The following is a 27,445-nucleotide window of genomic DNA, read 5'->3' on the forward strand; positions in this document are numbered from 1 at the left end:
AAATCTCAAAATGGAAAAGACTCCACAACTCCAAGCTGTAGTTCATCCCATTTATGGCACACTTAGCTTGTGAGGAGATTCACCCCTATGTTGATTCAGAATTCCTTTCCCACTCCTATTTTCTAAATCTGCGCTCTCCAGTGATGCTGAATAAGAACACATCCCTCCAAAGATGGGAAGCAAGTACCGTGATCCCCAGCTCGCCTCTGGCTTCTCCAAGCTAGCCTCTGTGATGATTAATTTTAGATGACAACTTGACTGGATTAAGGAATACCTAGTACTGGTAAAGCATCATTGATTGGGGGACGGGGTGAGGGCAGTGTCTGTTAGGTATTTCCAGAGGAGATTGGCGTGTGAGTCCAGATGGACCAAGTGCAGAAGATCTGCCCTCAATATGGATGAGAGCAGCATCCAGCCGGCTGGGGCTTGGATAGAACAAAAGTAGGAAAAAGGCAATTGGTGTCTCTGTCTCTCTGTCTCTCTGTACCCCCTCCTCCCCATCCTCCTGGGACATCAGAACTGTAGGCTTTCTAGCCTTTGGGCTCCAAGACTTATACCAGTAACCCCTGGGTTCTCAGGCCTTCAGACTTGGACTGAGCCATGCTACTGGTATCCCAGGGTCTCCAGCTTGTGGACAGCCAGTCATGGAACTTCTCAGTCTCCACAATCATGTGAGCCAAGTCCCCTAATAAATCCCCTCTCATACATCCCTATAAACACATATCCTATTGGTTCTGTCTCTCTAGAGAACTCTGGCTAATACAACAACCAAGGATACTCTAGTGAATCCTTACAGGACCTGGTGTCCTGGTCACCCTCCCTCACTCATCCCTTTTCCCAGTGCAGCCCCTGGACCCTGGACCAGCACCATCAGCATCTCCTGTGAGCTTGTTACAGCTCTCAGCTGCCCCAGAGCCCCTGAACCAGAATCTGCATTTCCTCACGACCTCAGAGAGATCTGTGTATACGGTAAAGTTCTGGATGGCCCATATGTCATTGATGCCTTTCTTAACCAAGAATGTCCAGCACCAAATGCCACACAGCAGGTGTGATTTGATCAGAGCAGAGGACCTCAGGACTCTCGGTTGACCAGGCACTCAAGTGGTCATCAAGACAGCCAAAGACCCCATTAAATGACCCACTTCAATGTCCCTGCCTGAGAAAACCTTTCAGGGCTTTCCCGGGTTGTGTGGTGGGGGCGCACAAAAGCCCCCTTTGAACACATCTCACTTTGCCCTCACCCCACATCTCCCTGTATCTATTTTGCAGCCTACCTAAACTTGCTGCTCTAGGCCATGTTCCTGCTGGGGGCTCATTTTCGGTTGTTCTCTAACTGAAAGTGTGTAAGAGATTACTTTACATGGCACTGTAATGACTATTATCTGTCTGCATCTCTCACCCTTTTCCAGCCACATCAAAGTGTCATGCTTGGAATCCAAGTGATCTACATTATTTACATAGGCATTCAGATAACATCTGGATAATCTCAAAGCTTCAAGAAGAATCTTTATTTTTCTCAACAATTTGCTCTCTCCTTCAATGGTACCTCAATTTAAATGTGATCTTGCAATTCTCATCTCTGAACAGAAGATGGCAGCAGAGTCCAGCTCAAACAACAAATGGCTCCCTTAAGGATTAAGACATGGATAAAGTTTATTTATCTTTGCCACCTTCTTACTTGATCCATCATGATTTCTCGTACTTTTTCCCTCCAAGGTCCATTTTCAACTGGCTGTGAAGAATGAAATGATCTTAGAAACCAATTCACATTAAAATGCCAATACCTAAAATCCGTTTATATTTCAACGACAGCAAAATATACCATAATACAGGCTGGGTGCAGTGGCTCAGTCCTGTAATTCCAGCACTTTGGAAGGCCAAGGCAGGTGGATCAGTTGAGTCCAGGAGTTTGAAGTGAGCCTAGGCAACATGGCGAAACCTCATCTCTACAAAAAATACCAAAATATTAGCCAGGTGTGGTGGCTCATACCTGTGGTCCCAGCTACTTGGGAGGCTAAGGTGGGAGGAGTCTGGAAGGCAGAGGTTGCAGTGAGTTGAGATCACACAGCTGCACTCCAGCCTGGGTGACAGAGTGAGACTGTCTCAAAATACAGGTACATATACCATAAATAACACTTTTATGTGTATATATATATATACACAAAAATAACACCCTTGTGTGTATATCTACACAAAAAAAATACAACCCTTATTTTCTCTACATCTCTCTTTAGCTACTGTTCCATATCTATGATCCCCTTCATGCGTGCACACACACACACACACCCTTGAAAGAGGTGTCTATACACACTGTCTACATATATATGTATATATGTGTATATATCTATATATATATATACACAAACACATAAACATACCATAATACAAAAGTATGACTGAAAAAAAAATCTGTGAGGAAAAAGTCTTCCCTGGGACTTGTCACATGGCATGCTCACAAAATGCTTTTGGTGTCTGTTTATTGCATCCGCTTATTTCTACTTAATTAAAATCTCATGTTCATTCAACAAATACTTACACACCTACCATCTGCTAGGCAATGTTTGCAATATTAAGAATAAAGTAGTGAATGAAACAGATAAACTTCTTTTTCTTATGAAGCCTCCTTTCTATTAATGAACAATATTCAAATAAATATGTAATGTCAGGCAGTGATAAGCGTTTTGAAAAAGTAAAAGTGGGATAAGGGCTGCGTTGTCTAGTATAGTATCCACTAAGTACACATGGCTATTGATTTTTACATGAAACTTAAAATGCAGTTCCTTAGACAGGAGGAACTGCCCATGTGGCTATAGGCCACCACATTGGGCTGTGGAGATACAGGAAATCTGTATCTCCATCATCACAGAAAATTCTACTGGCAATACTGGCACAGACAGTGGCAGGGTGTTTTTTTTTTTTTAATAAGGTGGTTAAGGAAGGACTCACTGAGGAAGTAACATCTGAATGAAGGCAGGGGTGAGCCATACTAAGATGTGAGGAGCAAGTTTTCAGGTAGAAGAAAGAGTAAATGCGAAGGCTGATGGACATGCATGATTTGATGTAGCAAGCAGGGGCAGGAGCAGGGCGAGTAAGGAGCTGGGTGGCTGGAGAGTGGCTTTGAGAGGAAGATGGAGTCCACATCATATAAGACCTTCCAGGCCATGGAAATGACCTTGGCTTTTATTCTGAATGTGAATGTGAAGGGAAGCTAATGGCAGCTCTGAGCATAGAAATCACTGTGATGCACTGTCTTTTTAACCCAATGTCTGGTCAGAGGTGGCCAGCCCAGCTGATGAAGGACTTTGGACTGTAGGTGTTTCCTGAACTTGATAGCCTCATATTTCACAGCACACTTTACTTCACACCTAGTCATCCAATCGGATGATCATCTCAAATTCAACATGCTGGAAACTGATTTCACCTCGACCCTGCTTCTCTCCCACAGTTCCCCAACCCAGAGAATGGCTCCATCATCACATAAAGATGCTGTCATATCTCTCAACTTTAAAAAAACACAACCCTTATTTTCTCTGCATCCCTCTTTAGCAACTGTCCCATATCTATGATCTTCTTCGTGAGTGCACACACACACACACACACACGCACACACTCTTGAAAGAGGCATCTATACACACTGTCTACAGTATTCCACCTTCCATTCTATCCTAACTCAGTCAGACTCTCATCCTCATAACTACACAGAAACCACCCTCCTCCATTAGAAAAATGGGGCTGCGACTGATCCAGCTTCAGGTCAGAAACATCTGTCACCCTTGAGTCTTCTCTTTCCTCATCCACCGCATTCAATCCACTGACAAGTCTTGTCTTTACCCTTAGGATGACCACTTCTCCCCATCTTTACTGCAGTCCCCAAGACCAAGCCACCATCATCTCCTTCTGGGACCATGGCAGCAGACTCCTCACTCCTTCTTTTCTCCCTCCCCTCACATAACCCCTAACATGTGGGACTTCCACAAGAAGACGACCCAGAACCTGAGGGTTTCCGTTGCAATTAGACAACTAGACCTTAGATCTCAGAAACTTGAAGAGATTTACTGAGCTGTTTCCTCAGCTTAAGACCATTTTCCGAATGCCCTTAAAGAGTTTTAAGAAACTTAATCTTAGATCCTCAAATGACTCACAAGAATATACTCTTTTAGAGAGGTGATAACATACATGAACACAGGGATTAAGTGGACTAAAGGAAGGTGCTGTTATTTTCCTTTACCAAATGACCAGATCTTCAGGCCTCCTTGATGAAATGAAGTCACAGTTTTAGCAGATATCCACCAAGTTGATAAATAGGAATCATACTTTAAAATTGTCTTTGTTGTTGATAACTTACTGCAGACAGTAACTTATTAGACACCTATCCTTTCAGGTGGATGTTTCAAAAGGAACTTACAGAGGAAAGAAAACCTCAATCCTCAAGATGACCCAGTATCTAGAATTTTGAAGACTATGAGAAATTTTCTGTAACCTCTGCCTATGTGGCCAAACCCTGGAAATACGTAAGTTCACTGAGTGTACAGATACTATTATTGTCCTGGAAATTGCTGAAATGGATACTGAGAGCCTGTCTTACCAATGTAAACCTACAGTCATAACTGCAATGATTTCTGACAAGAATATACCCCGTAGTTCTCTAGAGTTCAATCTTTTATATAACAACAGCATTCTCAATGACTTGATCAAAATGGGCCAATGACCTAAAGACTTGTGTCACTGTACTTTTTCTTTGGTAATTTCATGTTATTACTGAAATTAATATTTCTTTATTTTATTAAGTAGAACTTAAGTATACTTCATAGTTGTTGTTAGTTTTTTTCTTAATGTGATTGGGGTATAAATGCGTTCATGAATACTTGGACTATTAATGAGAAGCTAAGGGAAAGGAGATTGAAACTGAAGCTGGTAGAAGAGAAACCTTGCTGATCAAGGAGAATTATGCATTGCAGAACCAGTGACTACCACAGTAATAATCAGTGAGTTATTCTTATATATCAGAGTAGAAGGGAAAAAGAACTTACAGAATTCAGACCAAGAAAATGATTGAACAGATTCATTGTAAAGGTAGAATGAGCAGGAAGTGTGATTGGCTACTTTTTATCCTTCCAGATTTTCTCTGCCACCTTTAGGGACACCAGTCACTGCCCTGTCCTAGTCATATTCACCAGTAAATATATAGACAAGCCTGTTTCTTCCTAGAACCAGCAGGAGACCAGAAAGAGGGTACAACCTTTGTCCTTGACCAAGCTGAGACCTGTTCCCACTATCCCCACCACCATCTCTCCTGGATTTCGGGGATCTCTGCTCCCAGCACTCCAGGGCTATAACAGCTAGTCTGGGGGCAGTAGCAGAATTAGAGACATGAGCACCCTACATGCTAGTGGAGGTGTAGCAGCATGCCCACCCTACTCATTCCTTTCCACTCTATTTCCAGGCAGGAACACATCCTTCTCTTCCCCTTATTCTGGAAGAAATTTTCTCAAATGACCGTACTCAATGCTCATGTCTGACATCTCCTCAGTCTCTTTCCCCATCCCGCTCACCCAGCTTTCTTTGCTGAATACAATCTCTCAGCCATCAGCTATAAATAACCTGGCCTGTGCCCTTCCACCGTGTGTGTGAGCTGGTCTAGTCATCATCACTCTTCCAGCTCCTGTTTGCTTCCCCACTTCCTTCCACAGAGCCCAGCCAACATCACCCAGCATATTCCAACTCCTCCTAGGAGCACACACTGGCAGAAGCAGCAATTAACACTGGTATTTCTGCAAGCTGGAAATTCTCATAATTAAAACTTCTTTTGTAAGATCTCAGGAGTCTAAATAACCCTAAGGGAAGAAGAGCACCATCATCTTATCAGGAAATGTGATCAGCAGAAATACATAAACTCAGTAACGTAGGCCTAAAATTTTACTCTAGGGCCCAATTATCAGATATAAATATTTCTGTTGATTAAAATATTATAAGCTTGCTATATTCATTAGGAGCTTTTAGCACATACAGATAGTCTCTAAAAGCAGCAACACTTGCAATCAGCTGTGTAATCAAAAGTTAGTTCTGACGTAATCACTTCCCAAAGCTTAACAAAGACAGGTCTTAGCAGACACAGCAGCCATCCATTAAAGGCAGAAACAATTAGTTTGACAATATAAAGCTCAACACAAGTGCAAAACACTAAATTAAAGGCAATTGAAGAACACCAACTTATGGACAGTAGTCACCAATGTGATATTTATTAATATTTTAAATCTTAGAAGGCCAAACAAATTTGCAATGTAATTAAATCAGCAGCTTTAGAGATGACACCTTGCTAAACCCGGACGAGTCAACTGTCAATCCAACATTATCTCTATCTCTTTCTGAAAAACCAAAAAGCGCTGACATCAGATAGCATTTAGACTTCTGACATAACAATATGTTAAACTTTACTCACCCAGAAAAAGGATAAACATGTTTTATAAATGTGCCAGACCTGTCCGTTTTGATAAATGCAAGCTGACAAATTATCCATAGGAAAACAAATATATTAACCTATTCCACATAAGATGGCTCAAATATGTAGCTTTCTACAGTTTCTGAAGAAGCCATAACACCACAAAAAAGATTTTTTATTTGAAATATATGTATATAGGCTTTCTTCAAAATCAAAAAAAAGAAAGGGTCTACATATCAATTGGGATCAATTCCAATAAACAAAAGCTCATGCATTTAGAATGAAAAAATTACACCACTTTGTAGTCTGCCTTCTCTCTCTCTCTTTTTCTCTCTCTCTCACTTTCTCTCTCTCTCTCTCTCACACACACACACATACATACACAATTCCATTGCATGCCCCTGAGCACTAACACATGCATGTACTGACATTTAAACCATGAAGAACTACCCAGAGGCAAGTAGCTTGTCCATATTAAACATATTCCTTGCTGTTTTCCTACTTCCTCAAACCACCCTCCATGTGATCTATAACAGTGCTGACTTTCTCCATCTCAAAAAGAGCTGATAAACCCCTCCACACAAATGAGAGCTTCTATTGCCCAAGAGATGGGTCGACTCAACTGACTGGTGCCAGGATCTTGTTAGAAAATGCAAACTAAGCTAACTCTCTCCAAAAGACAGTGATCTCATTCCACATAGCTGAGAACTTGTTTAACTGTTATAATGCTACAGTAGGCACATGTCTGAAATGTTCAGCTCAGGGGACCTCCTTAGGCCTCGAAAGGGATCTCTCCTGCTTAGGCTATTCAGTGAAAGAAGCAGAGAGTTGTTAAAGAACACTGCTCTGTTGCAATTCCAAAGTGTCCATAATAAAGAGCATACAGTACATTGCACATAGAAGACATCTGGGCTCAGACCCAAAAGACAGGAACAATCAAAAAGTGAGTAAAGAAAGGACGAGGACTTCCAGCTAATGCAAAAAATGAAATTGTTCAAAGAGAGTAATTCAGACCACTCATTCAACCAGTCAAATTGCTTCTGTAATTCTATGAGTTAGGACAAAAACACAAAAACAAGGTTGCTCGACTTAGTGGTCAACATAGACCTAATTTCACCAGATAATTAGTTTGACTCACTCAGTGTTTCACCTGCTTGTGAGAGCAGTTTACAGACAGGCGAATGCACTGGGATAGTGTCTCCAGGCTGAGTCTACAGCCATGGAAACTAAAGAAAATAGCATAAATCCCTTCCCCCCGGGGGACCTTTCCAGCTCCTCGCCAAAATATGGCCCATCAAAATCACTGTGTCCATTCACTATTGCTTTATCTGCAGTGATGTGACTTTGAATGCTTACTCATGAGATTCACCTTGATATCAAGGTTGTTTTTAATATAATAATAGTGATAGTCTCTGCCACTGATAGAGTTCTTGCTGCTTCCCAGGCAGCATGGTATGGCCTTTAGGTATTCATACAACTAATACGTATTAAATGTCGACCAAGTGACAGAACTGTTCTGGGTTTGAGAGCACAATCTGAATGAAACAAAGTCCATGGTGTCATGGAACTTTCTCTCCAATAACAGGAGGGAGACAGAAAGGTAAATACAGACTCTATCAAGTGGTGATCAGGGCTATAAAGAAGAAAGTGGGTGAACATGCCAGAGGGTGACAGTGTCATCATGACAAAGACCTCCTGGCACACACTTGTACTCAAACACATTAATATACCAACTCATTGCAATAACCGAGAACACACACGGTTGGGATTTGGAAATCAAAGTAAGAGAGTGTTTAAAGGACTCATGACAATATGTGGGCTGTGTTAAATGATTTGGGGGAGGATTCGCGAAAGCAGGGTTTTGCTCTGGGCTGGATAGTGTCAGCACGTGGGGGTAATTCTATAATCAGGTATCTTAATAATTCTTAATGAAGGTAGGAAGGATGAAGCAATGCACTCAGTCACTCACAGCAGCCACAAAGGGGACATGTGACCTTATTTGTGGTTTGGACAATATTCTTATTTTTATCTGCTTTTGGACATCCGCATAAAGGGGTTTTGCTTTTGTCTTGAGCCATTATGGTCACAGAGTGGCCTTATCTGATGTTGTGATCTGTGAAATTGCTTATGCTCAACAGGAGAATGGCATCGCTGAGATAAGAGTGTCAGGCCAGCTCCCAGCTGTCAGGGGCTGCTTTACTTTTTCCCATACTCAAACTGCAGGCAACCTTCCAAAATAGGCACTATTACCATTTCTCTTTTGCAAAATGATGAAACTAAGGTCCAGCAAGATAAAGGGCTTGTCTTCGAGCAAGCAACTAAGAAAGCCAGGATTCAAACCCAAGTTATCTGACTCCAGAGCCAGCCTCATCAGCACTCCTTTCACAGATCCTTACAGCACTGCACCTTTTGAGCTGCTCAGCAAAGCATTATCTTCAAAAAGACCAAAGTGGCATCTCAGCGGGAGGGTGAACGATGCACACAAAGCCTCAGGGGGAGCTGCCACCAGGAGGCACCCCAGTACCTAAGTACCAAGAAATTAAGTTCACGCGGGTCACTATCAAGACAGACGCATTTTTCTCCCAGAGATGAGACATTTTCCATTTTATTTAAATTGGAAGGTTTCTTTTTCCATAAGTTAATCAAAACTAATTTATCTCAGCAACTTATGACCTATAACCATAGTTTTAAATACTGGAAAACTATGTTGTATTAACATAAAAGTAAAGTTCTAGTGTGTAAAGGTGACAGAGTATAAAGCAATTGACATCCATTTTATCCCACATTCTAAAAACACCCTCTCCCATACCATCCAAAGTCAAGGCTTACCAAAAGGTTTTCCGGCTTGAGGTCCCGGTGGACAATGCTCTTGTCATGCATGTGGACGAGGGCCTTGCATAAGTCCATGATCATGAGGGCCGCATCGGGCTCCGGGAACTTCACACTTTCTATGATGGCATCAAAAAGGTCTCCTCCCTGCACGTACTCCAGGATCAGGTAGATTTCCGTGTCTGTTTCGTAGACTTCATGTAGTTTCACGATGTTGGGGTGAGAGAGGCTCTGGATGATCAAGATCTCACTGTCCACCATGTCCTCCTTGCCCTTGAGTCTGGACTTGTCAATGATCTTCATCGCATAGGCCTGCCTGGTCTCGCGGTGCCTGCACTCCTTCACGACAGCAAAGTTCCCATCCCCAATGACCCGGCCAGTCTCATAATGCTTCTCCACATTGGCGGCAATGATGCCCATGGGTCGCGCCTTCCGACCGCTGGGCCGCTCTGGCTTGTTCTCTTCTGGCCTCGTCTTGGGCTCCTTTTCTAGCTTTGCAGGTTGGTCATCTCTGAGAGTCGTCTTTCTGCCTCCAGACATACATGGCTTTTTCTCCTTCTCTGCCTCCTTCTCTTCTCCTCGGGTCCTGGGGAGCTTCTCAAAGCCTGCCTGGTGCTCTCTCAGGAGCCAGCCACCATGCTTGCTCCTGCTCATGGGCCTGGTGTCTTTCTTCACCTCCCTCAGCCCTTCCTCTGTGACAGGAAGAACTTCCGCAAGTTCCTTCTTGGCCTTGGCTGCTGCCTGAGCATGGCTTTCTTGATCCTCTGGGTCTCTGTCCTCTTTCTTGTCCGTGCTCTTGCTGGGTCTCCTCAGCTCTTGAGTGGGATTCCTGGGGCTGCTCCTGTGGCTGTCACCCTTCCACCCTTCCTCCCCACCTGCAGGATTTGCCTCGGGAGACCTCCTGCAGCTTCTGGTCCTCACCAGCTTCTCCACCTCATACATTGGGCCCTTACCCATATCCAGCTCACTGGTCCCCAGAGAAAGCCTCTCGCGCTCCAGGCTCTGCTGAAGCTCCCTCTCTCTCTTGCACTTCTCACATCTGATAATTTCACCCGAGGTCTTTTCAATCTCCACCCCGAGGTGCTTCTCTCCCCTTGCGTGCCTCTCTTCTAGAGTGGCTTCCCTGGGCAGCTTGCTACCGGGTTCCGGCTCCCGTTTCCCCCTCCCCCACTTCTTCTGGGTCCTTGCTCTGTCATCTAGTGAAAGCTCCTCGGGGATCTTCCCCTGGTGCCTCATGGCTGCCTTGCATCCTGCAACCTCGCTGCAGCTTTTGGGAGTCTCAGTCTCCCCACAGCGGTGGTCTCCTTTCAGAGCCTTGCTAAACAGCCTGCTCCTCAGCCTTGGAGAAGGGACACGGCTGTGCTGGGCCAGTGTCAGGGCCCGGGCTTTGTTGGGGTACAATTCTTCTACAGCCACCTGAATGCTCTTCAGTGTCAGTGGTTCTTTGCCCATAGCTATGAAAGCATCCCCTTCCCTGAAGAAATCAGAGACACTCCTGATTTCCCTGCCCTTGAGGTTAAACAGTTTCCTCACACGGTCATTCTTCCATCTGGGAGAGCCCAAGGCTTCTGAGATGTCAGCTAAGAGCTGCTCGAACGTCTGCACTGATCGCCTGTTGAGGAGCAGGGTGATCTTTCGGGGGCGCTGCCCACCCAGCTTCACCACGGTCACGACCCTGGGCTTCAGCGGGCTGTTCTCAGGATGTGCTGAGTGAAGGCCATTCCGAGGGCAGAACAAGGGCACGACGGGGCCACGCGGCCCCAGGAATGGTTTCTCCAGATTCCCTCGGCTGGCAGGCAGCCAGGAGCCTTGCAGCTTCCGCTCTGTGATTCTCGAGCTTAAATATTTTAGAGAATGGTCACATAGGCCTTGCTGTCCTGCAACAGGAAAAGGACAACAGAGTGTTAAGATGGGTTCAGAGAGCCCTTAGCCTTCACCGAAACTTTACTAAAGATGACTGATTCTAGTATTACAGTTTATAAGTGTGGTTCCTGAGAGTCTGTTAGAAATGACGGAGCCTTTATACTTAGGTCTAATTCCCAGTCTCCTCTATACCAAGAGTGCAGAACAGAGTCAGCATAGAGGCCCCCAGGATGGGCCACACCTCGGGAGCTGATACAGTTTGGCTCTATGTCCCCACCCAAATCTCATCTTGAATTGTACTCCCATAATTTCCACATATTGTGGGAGAGACCCAGTGGGAGACAATTGAATCATGGGGGCAGTTTCCCCCATACTGTTCTCATGGTAGTGAATAAGTCTCACGAGATCTGATGGTTACATCAGAGGTTTCTGCTTTTGCATCTTCCTCATTCTCTCTTTGCCTGCTGCCATCCATGTAAGGTGGGACTTGCCCTTCCTTGCCTTCTGCCATGATTGTGAGGCTTCCCCAGCCATGTGGAACTAATTGTGAGTCCAAGAAAACCTTTCTCTGTAAATTGCCCAGTCTCAGGTATGTCTTTATCAGCAGCATGAAAAGGGACTAATACAGGAGCCCTCTCAAGGTGAGGCCTGACTCTGTAAACACAACTCCAGCTACCCCAAAGTGAACTGACCTTCAAGGATCTACAACTGAGATAAAAAGGGCCAGTTGTGCTGCCCATGGAACACCAACAAGAGGAACATTCTAGAACTTTGAAAGGCCAGGTTTGCTGCCCATGAAATGCCAACAAGAGGCAGGAATATTCCAGAACTTTGAAAAACCCAATCTTACCCATCTCCTTGCCAAGAACAGTTCTTTTTCAGCTTGATTTTGAACTCACTCAGGGTCGAGTAGTATGCGAAGAGGTTATGGTCACAGGGTTTAAGACAGATCTGGATTTTAATCCCGGCACGGCCACGGACTACTTGTGTGAACTTGGGCAAATTACTTGTATTTCATTTTTTTTTTTTTTTTTTCATTTATAAAGTAAGAATGCTACACCTCTCTCCCAGGGTTTTTGTGAAGAATAAATAATCAAATTACAACTTACCTAAGAGAGTGTCTGACACATGGTAAGGACACAATAGTTGCTAGTTATTAACACCATCCTTATGATTTTAATATCTATTTCATATTATAATTTCACTTTAGTAGTAGTATAATCTATCAATAAGGTAGAAGTCTACTGTGCACAGCTTCACCTGGCATCACAAGAACTCATGGGCCAACATGATATGGTAGGTATTTCTTAAAGCTCTGACTGAGATCCACTTGCATTAGAGTTAGTATAGGAAAATTGAAGGAGGTTTCAATCTAGATATAAAAATTTCCTTGTCCAGATGGCTTTCCCTCTTCTTATTAAAAAAAAGTAAAGAAACCAAGGTTCAGAGCTTAAATAATGAGAATGTACATGAATAAAACAAGACTTTTGTATTTCCTGATTGACTATGCCTAGCCAGAGTAAAGCAGCTGAGGCAGGAGTGGTTTAATTTCCTCAGTTTCTGTCCAGGTCAGGAAGAGAAACTGGAAAAGAACAGAATGTGTCACTCAGTTAAGCCACAAGGGTGGGATGACAATTATTAAAGTTACCCTACAGGACCTATATGTCATATCCTACATGGAAGAATCTGCTGTTTATGCTTCCTTTAAAAAGAAATTTAAGATAATCATTTATAAGTGTACTTGAATCAACTATAGCAGAAACTCCAGTTGTGCCAGGATGGGATTTTGGCCCAGCAAATCTACACAGAATGCTTTTTGTTTTTTAATTATAATGTACAATCTGTTCTGAGACGATTTCCATCTAGATGCAGGTGTCAGATGAGATGACAAGGTAGCGGCTGATACTGATCTTCCCACACGCCACCGATTTATGAGCTTAACAATCACATTTACAGTTAAACTGTATATGGACATCTGTTATCCTCTTTCTTCCCACAGCCTCTTTAATTAATCTGCCTCCATTTTTGTCTGAGATAGCCGATGTTAAGAGAAAGAAAGAGAGCTACAGAAGGAATACTAGCTTGTATTTCCTGCATTGGGGAACTGAGGAAGGGTGTCAAGGAAGGTGACTGTCAAACTCATGTGCACAAAAGGGCTGGTGTTCTTGTTGGTTTTTCTTATGTGCTTCACACACAGTAGGATCCTTGATACATACTGTCAGACTAAGTAAATGAAGTCCTGATTACTTTCCCAGAAGACTCAGTATAGGCACAGAGAAAGAGATTTTAGCCTATATCCTGGACTGAGCATTTTCCAAGCAGATATGGGAAAAGGATAGGGAGGCCCAAAGGATCAACTACTGGCTGTGGTCACAAGAGGGCAGACCTACCAGGAAAACCTAGAGGCATAAAGAGGATGTAATGAAATCCAATGAAGTACCATAAGAATGAGCAACCAAGAGTGCTAGGAAGACAAGATTTGAGTTGGGCTTTCAACACCTGATGAGGTGGAGGCCACCCAGTACATAGCAAAGGAACCAAGACATAGGGCTGGACCAGTCGTCCACATGGCCACTGAGGTCAGTACAGATGAAGGTAAGACTCAACATGGAGATGAAGACACTGGTAATATGGAGAAATGAATGGCCAGCCACTATATGACAGTGGCAAAGCAAGGGTGTATATTGTATCACCGCATGATATAAGCCTCAGCTAAGGAGAGGTGTTATAGGAGGGAAGAAAAATAATAGTTCTGAAGCAGACCTGGGGAGCTAAATTCTGAGCTCTACCTTCAAAATCTATAGTCCCTAGAAAGGAAGAATTATTCATTATAGGGAAGAAATAGGAGAGGGATCCTCAGGGGAGAACCAATAGGACAAAGGAACATTCAGTGAATACTTAAGGATGTTTGAACATTTAGCATAGAATGAGGTTCAGGAGAGCCCCTGAACCCTCCTAAAAGGTCCAAGATGGGATGTCAGGGAGGCATAAAGCAGTGCTCATGGAACAGGACTGACAGTAATGAGCTTTATGTATTGAGTGTTAACATAGAGTGACAAAGAGGCCAAATTACAATAGGACTAGTGGGCTCAAGTTCCCAAACATTGGAATTATAGAGTCTGAGTGTGGTAATGGATGACTTGGCACAAAGGTACCCAGAGCTGGGTAGGGAGAAGAGGGGATGTTCTCTCTGGGATTTCTGTGCTCAGTCAATCTCAGCAGACCCTAACTCAAAGCTTGCCCTGATCCCTAGTGGTTAGGAGAGCAACCTGGGAACACCCCATCCCTGAACAAAGAATGGGCTCCATAAGAGCAGCCTCCATCCCAGGGCATGTTGTAAAAGGATGTAAAGAGAGAACAGCTCAGCCTCCACCACACCAGCATCAGACATGCTCATTCCACTGCCCAGGCATTCACAAGCTCATTCAAAAGCTCCTTGGTCTACAGCAAAAGTGAGAATTCGGTCTCCACCTCCTTAGCATAACTGGGACCTACTGAAATTGCACTTCTTCTAGCTATGACTGCTTCAAGGTACTGGGAAGCACCAGGAAAATGCAACCTTGGGATGCACTGATTTTTATCTTCTCTTCCACAAGACCTCTTTCCTCTTTTAAAATAGTCTTTACAGGTAAGAGAGAAAAAGAAGAAGACTCTGAATGCCTGGTCCATGGGCAGGGAGAACGAACATCAGGGAGAGCACAGCATATCCTTTAGGCCTGGGGCTCAGTCTCCAGGAACATGCTCATGCCCCAGGACAACTGCACAGAGTACTTTCAGTCTCCCACTAAGCACCACTGTCCAGAACCTACCCCAATCAACCTTACTAGAAAGCCACAGGCCTGCCCGAGTCCACTCAGCTCCAGCAACACCTTTACTTACAAAATCAGTAAAATGGAACCATACGAAATTGCTGGTAGTTCTACCAATTTTGAACCATCAAAAACAAATTTCATGTGGCTCACCCTCATACCAGTTGAGCATCCGAAAACCAAAAATACAAAATCTAAAATGCTCCAAAGCCTGCAAACTTTCTGAGCACTGACATACCTACCAAAGGAAATGATCATTGGAGCATTTCAGACTTCAGATTTTCAGATCTGGGATGCTCAGCTGGTAAATATAATGCAAATATTTCAAGATCAAAAAAAAAAAAACTCCTTGAAATAAAAAAAAATAAAAAACCACTTTTGGTCCCAAGCATTTTGGATAAGGGAGACTCACTCGACCTGTATAACCTAGGATAATAATCTGTACTCTGTCCCTACATCAACAGTAAATTGTTTATGAAGCCATAGATAGTAAAAATTAAACATGCTAATTCTGTCTTCAGCCACCAAGCCAGCCACGTCCCAGGAAGTAACACAGGGAAAATATGTTCTTATTAACACCTTATTTTTCTGTTAACTTCCTACGGCAACATAAATTGGCCTGGACTTGACAAAACTGCTGCTTCTACTTCAATACACCAAGATATAAATGTTTATAGGGTCTCTCCTCAATGCCAGTCTAACCCCACACATACAGAAGAGCAAGCACTGCTTTTGATAAGTCATCCATCTGTTCAATAACCTACAGTAGCTCCTTATTAGCCTCCTTGAGGTCCAAACCCAAATTCCTCTGCTTGACACATAAGGCCCTTCACAATTCCAACCCACTCCACCTCCATTTCCCCACCCATCCAAGCCTCACCATCTTGTAAAGCCTAAGACCCATCTCTACTCCCAAACTTTCTCTGTCCTCATAAGTTCACAGTGATAGCTCCCTCCTCTGAAGACCTGCTCATTCATTAAAGCAAAATTTAGCATGAATGCCTGAGACCAACACCTACCACAGAATATGGAAGATGTGGTTTTGCCTGCTGCACATCTCAGCTAATTGTTACTTCATCTTAGTAGGTGTAAACATTCTCCCTCTCAACTAAACTGTAGGCTCTCCAAAAGCAGAGACCAGGGTTTATGCAAACCCCCCAACTCTGCCCCAATACAGAGAGCAAGCACACAAGATTTGGGGAACTAATTCCCAACCCTAACATCAAACACAAATGTCTAGCTTCAGTCTTCCAGCTCTCACCATAAATAACAGCATTGCTAATTGCAGCACCAGTAAACATCACACAAAAGACCTCCTAAATACATTAGATAAGTGAGGTGAAAAGAAAATATAATCACAAACATCCATCTACCACAGGAAATTTGACAAAGTAGCATTTCTGAAGAATGGCTAATACAGGTAGGGGACAGCAGTACATTGCTTCAGGTTGAGAAAGCTTCATTTTAGCGCAAAGAACACTGACCATGGGCCAGAGGACTTCTGACAAGCTGTTTTTAGCTGTGTGACCATGGGAACGTTAATTAATCCCTATGAACTTCAGTTTCACTACCTGCCAAATGGCATTAATGTCTTACTCACTGCTGAGAATGTCCAGTGCATTGCTCTGCCTAGACTGAGCACTCAACTTGTGCTTATTTTTCACCTGTTCATAAAGAAAATAAGTCCTGTAACCTTGAATTTCCTCCAAGTAGATGTACATCTCAAGGCCAAAGAGAATACGATGCTAAATGTGACTCGGCAGGATGAATTTGTCACTCACATAGTGGCTGAAATGAAAAACCAGTAGGGACGAGATAATAAAAGAAACACTCCAGCAAACCTAAGCAAACAGGTCTGCTGGGGAGATAAACGGAGTTTCTGCTCATCAGTCCTAGGATGCTCTGATTCTGGGGTGAGCCAATAAACTCAGTAACTGCACCAGCATGGCATGCCGTTATTGCCTCTAATAGGTTTGATGCTCAGAAAGTGGGTCTCTTATCTGCTGCCACAATTTAGATAAAGTAACATAAACTGATTCCACGATGATCAGCTCTCCACCTTATTATGCTAGAAAGGCTACCAGAGTGACTGTAAGTCACATTAACCCCGTTTCCTGTCTAATTACTTATAATTATTTTTCTCTGTTACAAGATTAGCTGCTAATTAAGTTTAGCATCAAGAAAAAAATAAAAGATTTCTCTTTTATATTGTCTTTTTAAATCACAATTAAAGAGATTTTGCCTTTTCCAAGTCATTTTAAAATAACTCATGTGTCTAATTAAAACCCAAAGAAACCTATGTCTGTGGTCAGTATTAACTTCAGAATTTTCATCTTGGCTCCTAAAAGCTATAGTAACACAAGAAAATAAATGAGAGATAATCAAAATTGTTATAGGACCCAAGTAACACATGCTCTCTCTATAAACATTTACAAATTATGTGTACTAAACAAAATGAATTAGGTGTTTTAAACTATCTGGTAATATTCAATACAACAAAAAGATGACTAAAAAAGGAAGGTCAATGCATCTAACACCACATTATTAACCCCCCTCTTCCTAGCAGAAAGGTGCCCCTGAAAATACTTTCCCTTTTATCAACTTTTTATTTCTTTGTGGTTTCACCAGATTAATCACTTGTGGCCTCAGTATGCAGTGCTGAGAGACTATTCATGTCTATTCTTCTGTGGAAGATAGAGAAAGACTGGCTGAAATAATTTTACTTTTCGCTGCGTAATCATTTGTCCTGGGCATTTTCCAGGGGCTGTTTGGGAATAAACTCATTTTGCTCATATGCAGAGATGAGGCAGGAGAAACATTTGTGAACCTACATTTGATTATGCCAACACCCCAAGGAAGGTTTTGTAAACGAATAAAAAATTGGAATGAAGCCTCTCTCAGTAAGCCTCAAAAATGCTACTGTTTTGTAATTCAGAAGCCTGGCCCATGTCTATATTGATCAAAGTTGTAGAAATTAATAAAATGAAACTGCCATGCTGTTTATTGACTGTCATCACTGATGACACTCCAATCTCTAATTAACATCCTCACTATTTGTCCTCTTTATTACCAACATGACATTGACTGAGACATCAGAAACAGAGTAATTAAAGAGACTTCTTCCTGCTCTTATCTCAGAAGTGCCTCTGTCCAGGGTTGGCTTTTATCTCCTGATTTTAGTCCCCCCAGCATACTGGCACAGAACCCTGTATGGTCTCTGACTGAGAGATATTTGCCAGGCCTTGTTCTAACCCACCTAACAGATGCCTGATACTTTTTTCTAAGCTACTCGCAAATTTAAAGATGGGATTGACTGCTCCATCTCATGATAACTTTGGAGTTATGAGTTTTATGTACTGCATCAATTGTTTACAAGAGTGTTTTTAAGTGGAAATTCCTTTTCTCACTTTTAAAGATTATCCCTGACCCCCTCAATAATCCTCATCCCACATCCCTCGGTTTTCCTACTCACCCTTGTCTAGTATAGGCCACCCATCTCATCATTGCATCACCGTTACCACTTCCTCTTCTGCTGGCTTTATTATGTCTGAAAAACCCTCATGCTTCATGCAAACCACAAAGCATTTTCCCCTCTTTCCAGAGATCCCAGAACATTGGGTTATATCCTACAAACACCCCATGACAACAAAGACGACTGACAGACAAGGTCTGAATTTTTCCCTGCTGTCACCGACATGTCTCCTTAGAGAATCCTACTGAAGTGGTTAAACTGGAAGCTTCCATTTCCAATTTACTATGTTCTACAGAGCAGAGCTTCTCAAATGTTCATGTGCACACAAATCACTTGTAAATCTTGTTGAAGTGCAGGTCCTGATTCAGTAGGTCTAGGTGGGGCCTGACAGTCTGTATCGCTAACCAGGTCCCGGGTGATGCTGATGCTGTTGGACCTGGACACACTCTGAGCACCAAGGATATATAGTGAAATTCCAGAGTATCCTTTTGGTAGTGCAAGTTGCCTATAAGTAGTTATTTTCATAAAGTTAATAAGTAATTTGTGATATGTTATAAAAACATGGCATCAGTGCAGTGAAACACAAAATCCAGCCATGGTTCCCTTGACAAAAGATTTTAAGTACAGCAAACGGAAGTGGCAAAGGAAATGATCTAGAATTTGCCCACTGTTAGAGGGGAACAAACCTTTTTTTCCTCTACTCTTTAGGTTAAATGATTGGGGCCCTGCCAAATAAACCAACAAAAGACAGATTGACAGGCAAAAAATGTTTCTTTCATATGCATATAAGGGCCTCACAGAAATGAAGTGAAAATCCCAAAAAGGTAGTCAGACTCAGAGACTTATATACCATTTTAACAAAGAATGATAAACTTGTGGAGAAGTAATAAAACAAAGGGAAAAGGTTTTGAGCTTCTATGGGAAAAAAAGAGATGTATATTATATTATACTATATATATATATATAATATTTGCCCCTGGGGGAACTCTGAAGGACTATATATATATATATACTATATTATATTATAATATAGAGAAAGATAAAGATTATTTTAGTAAGGTTTGTTATGCATATTCCTCTCAGAGCCATCTCTGGGCTGATATGAGTCTAGAGTCCTCTCTGGTGATTAACAGTTGTTCAGCCCTTCTTGTTATAAGACAACTGAAAGGAACAACTTCACAAAGGAAAATTTATGTCCACTTTCACGTAAATAGGGAGAGGACAGAGATCTTTTCTTCCATCTGCTGTTTCTCAAATACTTTCAGCTTAAAATAATTCTTGTGACAAAGTGTCATATTTGGGGGTAGCATATTTTGATCCCCTTTATGACCCAAAGTGGACCAGCAGCATCAGTATCACCTGGGAGCATCTTAGAAATGCAGAATTTCAGGCTCCACCCCCAATTTACAAAAGCAGATTCTGCATTTTAAAAAGAACCTCAGGTGGTATGATGCACATTTGCTTGAAATGCACTGCCACAGAATATCTCTTGCTTTGCCAAAGTGGTTAGTGAAACCAAAATATGCAGCCCTCAGTGGGCATCAGGGGATCATAAAGCCCTTGGACTTGTACTTATCGATTTCATTAGCCCTTAAAGTATGGCAGCATGACCCAACTAAACCCAAACCGGGACCCAGAATCACATTTGGCTCAGAAGTGTGTTTATTTTTCCAGGATCTGTTTATTTGTATAAGTCGCCAAATGCGCAGACAGGGGTGTGGGTGAATGGGGAAGGAGGTGTTTTGTGCACAGGCATTCGCAGCCCCCAGGGAGGAGATAACAGGCCTGGGAGGCAATGAGAAAGAGGGAACACTATGGCCTCTGCCCCTGTGCTCCCAATCCCAGAACAGCTGGTTTAAGTGCTGTTGGAATGCAGGGTTGAGGGAGAATGCTGAAGGAGCTGTGTTTCAAAGACTGTGTGAAGCTCTGGGATCCAGGTGACAAGGCACAGCAGAGTGAGAGGGGGACCAGACACCTGCCTTGCCCAGAACAGGCCCCAGGACCCAGGGCAGCCTCAGCAGAGGAGGGTGATGTGGGGCCTTGGGGAGATAGCAACAGCAGGAGGGCCACAGGGGCAGGGAACAGGAGGAAGGATTCAGAACAGTAGCCACAGTGTACATGAGCACAGGTAACATCCTGCCCTGGGAACTCTGAGGACACTGGCAGAGGGCACACCAGGCATTAATATTAACATGGCCTCATTTCCTCCCAAGGCTGGTGAGGCCTCGGACCTGCCAGCAAACATAACAATAACCTTTCTCTCTAACCACCTGACCACTTTTCCTCCAGGTGAACCCTTCTGCTTTCCAGTCATTTTTCATATGCTACCTTTGGGCTTTTCTTTTCTTCCATAAATTCTGAAGCAGGTTGGCCCTCTTTCCTTTTCCAACAGGATTCTCTTCACCTGCAGTTCTTTGTGCCAATGCATGGGGAGCTTCTCCAGATGCCGCCACCCTGTCCCCTGCATTGTCCTTCTCTGAGACATCTGATGCTGGTTGGCTTTGACCAGAGCACTCCTTAGGGACAGCTTCTCTTTCAGTCTCACCCCGGGTTTCATGTTTCCTCCCAACTCTCCCAACTCACCCATGATCACATCCCTGGGGCTTCATCACACACTCAGTAAAATTCCAAGAGGGCATGGCTCCCAGGCCAGGCTGCTGTTTCCTATGCCCTGAATATTTAATCCCAATTGTCTGTTACAGTGAGGAGATTCACAGTAACCTTGATTGGGGCTGAATTTTGCTTTTCTCAGTGCTATATGCAGGGCGGCTCTTTGGATGTACTCATTTGGAAGGGGAGCCCTCAAGTGCTCTGGGGCTACTTTCCCTTCAGCTGACTGGATGCTTGCAAGACTTCACAGTTTCCTTTCCCTCCCTGGTTGTCAAACCCTAAGGGCCCTCACCACCCCACTAATGTCCACTGACCTGTGTCATGCAATACTTTAAAATACACTAGGCTAGACAGACCCTCACCATATTCCATTCCTACTGGTGAGGTTGCAGAAATCATTCTAAAAGCATACTCCATCTCCTTTTTTCTAGAGATGAAGCACATCAATCTCATTTCTACATCTTCACACTTTGGCTTGAATGGATCTTAGATGGGTGTAAGGATACTTGGAATATTTGAACCATCTGTCAGTGCCTGGATCTGAAGACTCTCACACCTCGTTTATCAGATGAGGGGTCAGTCTAATAAATGAGATCTGAGGTGGAAACTTCCATGATCCATTTGTGTACAGGAACAAGGAGGCAAACAGCCTGCAGATTCTTCAGAAAGTGGTTTTAAATGATTTTGACTTCTTGATAAGGCAACCTCCATGTCCAACACATAATTAAATGGCAAGCCAGTAAAATAATTTGAAAAGAAATGTTTTTTAAAATATATAGCCTTCATTCATATTAAAGAGAGGTGATACACTTGGGAAACACTGGAGCTGTTTATGTAAAATAATAATAAGGGAATAGTATGAATAATTTTATGCCAGCAAAGGAGACAACTTAAATGAAATGGATGGATCCCATGAAAGACACATTACCCAAATTTCTCAAGAAGAAATAAATTTCTTTTACTTCTTAATTTAATTATTTTAATGTTTAATTCTTCTTTATTTCTTTTTATTTATTTATTTGAGACAGAATCTTGATCTGTCACTCAGGCTGAAGTGCAGTGGTACAATCTTGGCTCACTGCAACCTCTGCTTCCCAGATTCAAGCGACTCTCCTGCCTCAACCTCCCTAGTAGCTAGGATTACAGGCATGTACTACCATGCCCAGTTAATTTTTTGTATTTTTAGTGAAGACAGGGCTATGTTGGCCAGCCTGGTCTCAAACTCCTGTCCTCAAGTGATCCACCTGCCTGGGCCTCCCAAAGTGCTGGGATTACAGGCGTGAGCCACCACACCCAGCCTTCTTAATTTCTTTTCAATTTATTTCTCAAGAAGAAATAAATAAGCTAAATAGCTCCACTGTGCTGTTTATTGGAGGTTTACATCCACCAGACTGAGGAAGGACATTCCATAAATAGTTAAGACATGGTCATTTATACGATGATTAGACTTGCTGGTAAAAATTCTCACAAACTGCTTGTGTTGAAATACGCATCTTTTGTAAACAAAAGATCCAATCTAAAGAGGACATGTGTGTGGGATGCAAAAGTTGTGTGGGTGCAGATCTTTGCATTTTAGAACTGCAAGGATAGTAGCCCAGTTTTCCCAGCTGTAAAATATAACTGTAGGCCAGAGAAGGTAAGCAACTAGCCCAAGGCCACAGAACCAGTTAGTAAGAACCGAAACAAACCTTCCGCAGATACTGAATGTTTTTGAACAATGACATGGACAGATTTAGAGGTGTCATTTATAACACGGAATGTTAAGCTCATGGGGTTATCCAGAGAAAACAGAGCAGCACTCAGACGCATCAACAGGCATCAACACTGAAGCAAAGCAACCTCAGTTTAGCCCTGCCCTAGTTGTTAAGCCAGCCAACATCCAACTGGGCAAAATTAAGTCACACAGTGTTCCTGCAGCTGGCAATAAACAGATGAGCTTTTCCCTGATATCCCTGTAGACGGGATGATCTAAAAAAAGAAAACAACTCCTCAAAGTGTATTAAGATCCCAAACAAAGAAGAGTGATGTTGGGGTAAAGCAGCTTAAGGTGAAAACTTTTCTTCTTTTTGGGAATTCAGACTGGGTTTGGTTTTCCTCTAATTCAAAAGTAGAGAAGTCATGGTACCAACACCCTGATGAAGTCAGGCATCCAATTGGACCCATAAAGCTTCAGCAGCGGCCCGAATACCCATCCTGAGTACAACGCATCTTTGCTGGTGGAGTACCCAGCAGTCCTCACTGCCATGGGAACCTGCATGGCCCCCACTAGCCCGTCCTCCCAGGATAGCTGTAAAGATTGTAATGAGATGACAGGCATAAGGTTGCCCACATATGGTCAGCACTCAGATTAAACCAGATTGACAGTGGTGGGACTAAGGCAGAACTGCTTCTCTGCTGAGAAGCCAACCTCAGTGGGCAGAAACTGACACAGTTCCCTCTAACAGCCCAACTGCTGCATCTAAGCCTTTTGAAAGCATCAGACGCAAATGTTTCAACACAGACTGTTGCCTTCAGAGCCTTTATAAGGATAAACCTTAGCAGCTTTCAGCTTCTGCAGGAGTTGTGGTTAAGCTTCTTCAGGATTTCTTGTGATGTTATATCATGGCATTTGCCAAATATATATAATTTGTCGAGATGGAGTCTACTAAATAAATGGGCCTTGCGTGGCAAGATTCTAAACACAGAGACCTAGTGCCAGGTATGTGGTAGGCTGGCAATGAACAGGTGTTGCATGAAAGAACCCAATAAACCCACAGTAGTGTTCAATGAAAACAGACGATTGGTTGGGTCATCAGAATTTACTGGGTGATCATCCAAGCATGCACTCAGGACTTTTCATCTATTTCTGCCCCAACGTTTATCTAAAGCTACACAGCCATCAACATTCTGTAGGGCCAGCACACTGTCATGGATTTCGTTGGTACCCACCCAGATTCCTTTACCAGGGCTGCCCCTCTCCTCCAGCTCTTACACGTGTTGGCAGCCCATCGCTGCCCAAGTCTCCCAAGAGTTACTTTGGCTGACTGGAGCCACTTTACCCAGGAGGTCACACACCCAACTCTGCCTTCACAAGCACAGCCCATAATCAATGACTGATGGACAGGGGTTTGAGGAGGGGTACAAAAGACCCAGACTCTACCCCAGGGTGGGACAATTCCATGGTACAATGTATGTTCCAGGGCTCCCCATGGCTGGGGCTGAGATGTGACTCCAGCTGAGACCACTCCCTTGCTTGACCATACTCCCTACCCACCTGACTCCCTTCTCCTGAGAGCTGTCCCAGAATAATCACATGCACAAGAATCCGCATCTCAGGTTCTGCTTCCAGGGAAACCAGACCCTCACCATTGCCCAAAATTATGAAAGGTCTTCATATTTTACAGTAAGAATGAGCACTGATGGTTTTGTGGTATTTTTAGAATTCATAAGTAGAAGACATTCCTTCTCTCCTGTTTCATTAAAAACAAATGGCAAATAATTACCCAGAGGTGCCTGGAGTGTCTTGAAACTATTTCTCTCATGAACATCCTTCCTGCCTTTCTTCAGGTCTGTGATGGATCTAATATCATTACTCCAAGAGGCCTTACCTGAAAGATCCTCAAATTGCTCCATCCCCCTCCCTCACCAATCTGGCTTCTTTCTGCATAGCACATATCACCATTGAAATGACAATTTACTTGATGCTTTAACCTGTTTCCCCAAGTCTCTAGACCTCTGCAATGTTTAATACCATAACCGCTAGATACATACGGATATTTTCCATTTAAATTTAAATTAATTAAAAGTACTGAGCCTACCACAGTGGCATGTAGCAGATAATAAACATATGTGAGCCAATGAACAAATAGTTCATGGTAATCATCAGTGATGTCTCTGGCATCTAATTTTGTAGCTTTTATACTAAAAATTGATATTGTCAAGAGTAGGAAAAGAACTGTAAGAACACTTAAGAAAAAATTCTTAAGAAGCTATGAAAGGATATGACTATTACTGGCTGAATTTTTAGCGGATGGTAGTTAATTGTAGGTTGAAAAAACACAATGCCAACCTCCAGATGGAGACAGCTAGCTAGCCAGAAACTGCTGAGAGTTTTTTGACAGTTATTCAAGGCAGCATAGAAAATATAAAACTTTCCTTTTTTTTCCCTATGAGATGGGCAGATATTTAAAGTCCCACTTCCTCCTCCCAACAGAATAAAAATCCAACATGTATGTTTTTTCTTTGATTGTTAACATGCTCACTTAAAACTATCTAAAAACCCACACATCGCGTTTGTGGCCAGGTGAACATGTTGGGAGCAAAATACAAAGATCCCACTCTGTCTCCTTACCTAGCCCTCTGCAGCTCAACACTAACACCACTTTCCTTTCTAAGGAAACAGCTTAATAAAGACATCCACTTTGTACTCATGACGAAGAAAGAACGAGAAAGGAAACATAAAGAGAACCAAGAAGCCTCTGCTGTTTTTGCCTTGTAATGCAGACAAAGCAACCGGAAAAAAAGCAAGTAACTAACAAGCATTCCTGAGAACACAGGAATTCCAGATGTCTTTCAGTTGGTTTTCAGATGCTTTACTTTATTTTATTTATTTTTTGAGATAGGGTCTTGTTCTGTTGCCCAGACTGGAGTACAGTGGTGCCATCGTGGCTCACTGCAGCTTCAAACTCCCAGGCTCACGCAATTCTCCCACCTCTGCCTCCCAAGTGACTGACACTACAGGCATGAGCCACCACACTCAGCTAATTGTTGTTGTTGTTGTTGTTGTTAAAGAGATAGGGTCTCACTATGTTGCCCAGGCTTGTCTCAAACTCCTGGGCTCAAGTGATTCTCCCACCTAGGCTAATTTTTATTGTTGTTGTTAAAGAGATGGGGGTCTCACTATGTTACCCAGGATGGTCTCAAGCTCCTGGGCTCAAATGATTCTCCCGCCTTGGCCTCCCAAATTGCTGGGATTATAGGTGTGAGTCATGATGCCCAGCCTGTTCCCACTTCTTAATATGAGTATGTATTCCTGTTTTTCATTCATGCTACAGAACTTCTTTGGAAAATATAATCTTCAAAACCAGTTAAACATCTTCAGTTATGTAGTCTTTGCAGAAAATGGTCAATTCTTTGGATTCTAAGTTAATATTAACGGCATTAAAGAAAAGGCACTAAAAGTTCCCAGCAGCCATTGCATAGCATACTTATAGACTAATACTAAAGAGTTTCCTTATAAATCGGATGACTTAGAGGCCTACAACCCTTGGACATCAGTTGACTCCAAGAAAAAGGAGCTTCAACCTAATATATTTCATTTCTTTCTGTTTCTCTTTTCTTTTTAAATTAATAAGTCCACTGATTTTGGTTTTCTCAACTTGAACACAAGGTAAGACCCCGGTTAGGGATATGGTGACCTTTTATTTTACATTAAACTGTCTGACCTGCCAGACCTGTCTTTAACATTACTGAAGAGGTGGCATCCTCTGACATCATCTTTTCTTATCCAGACCAAAAACATAAACACATTATTTCTGACAAGTTTCAATCATCTAGGAGAAGACTTTGATTTGGTGCTAGCAGTGTCTAGGACCAGTCAGAAACACCTACAGGTAAGTTTTAAATGTGTAAGAGCTTTTGTCTCAAAGAGAAAACCCACAATGAACCCAAGTTATTTGTTTTCCTGGCCCCTGTAACTCTGCACATGTTCTGTGATGGAGAAAACCTGATTGCTACCACACAGCCAGCTCCTTCATGTATCTTTTCTCTCCATCTTTCCTTCTCTCCATGAACTTATTTCAGTTCTAGGATATACCTATGTGTTTATGCTGAGCCACCTGGAAAAGCAATTAGAGTACATGGACGCTCATGAAATAGTTTTATATGTTTTACTTCCAAATATAATTAGAAAGTAGTCAGCTATAAGGCAAAAAAAATCATTAATTACATATATTAACTATCTATGAATTTTCTATATGTATAGTGAAGCTTATATGTACATACAAGCTTTTGACAGAACTGCAATAAATTGAAAAATACATGAAAAAATTCATAACATTTATATGTCAACATATAGAAAATTGCTAGGAATAACTAACAAAAAATGTGTATGAGCAACATAAGCAAAACCACAAAACTGTGAGAGGAATTAGAAAAGCCATTTAAATGACTGTCCATTCTGGAATGTAAAAGCCTAATAGACATATCAGTTCTTCCCATTTATAATTTGTAGGTTTTGTGCAATTGAAGCACTAATACAATTTTTGAGGGAGGACAGGAAGGAGATGAGTAGTGAGTAACGAAGATAGTAAAATATATTACAGAGCTACAATTACAATGTCTTGGTACTTGCACAAGAATTTAAGAAAAAAAAACTGTAGCTCCAAAATAGATACTACTTTATATGAGAATTTAATGTATAATGAAAGGTGATTACAAACTAGC

General features: G+C 42.5%; 1 protein-coding gene across 2 annotated transcripts in view; it reads right to left on the reverse strand.

Moving 5' to 3' along the window:
• The window catches only part of DCLK3 (doublecortin like kinase 3), a 48,855-nt gene that overhangs the window by 12,929 nt on the left and 8,481 nt on the right, over positions 1 to 27,445 (reverse strand). Inside the window, exons 1-2 of one of the 2 annotated variants that reach the window (XM_017866546.1) lie at positions 11,824 to 11,887; positions 9,269 to 11,145 (exon numbers count right to left, since the gene is read on the reverse strand). In XM_017866546.1, coding sequence (XP_017722035.1) covers positions 9,269 to 10,720 — 1,452 coding nt within the window. In that variant the 5' untranslated portion in view covers positions 10,721 to 11,145; positions 11,824 to 11,887. Of the gene's footprint in view, positions 1 to 9,268; positions 11,146 to 11,823; positions 11,888 to 27,445 lie in introns of those variants that run through there. The other variant, XM_017866549.1, reaches the window with a different exon arrangement.

The sequence above is a fragment of the Rhinopithecus bieti genome, unplaced genomic scaffold (assembly GCF_001698545.2).
Source record: "Rhinopithecus bieti isolate Rb0 unplaced genomic scaffold, ASM169854v2 scaffold_2432, whole genome shotgun sequence".
In the NCBI taxonomy this organism is placed as follows: Eukaryota; Metazoa; Chordata; class Mammalia; order Primates; family Cercopithecidae; genus Rhinopithecus; species Rhinopithecus bieti.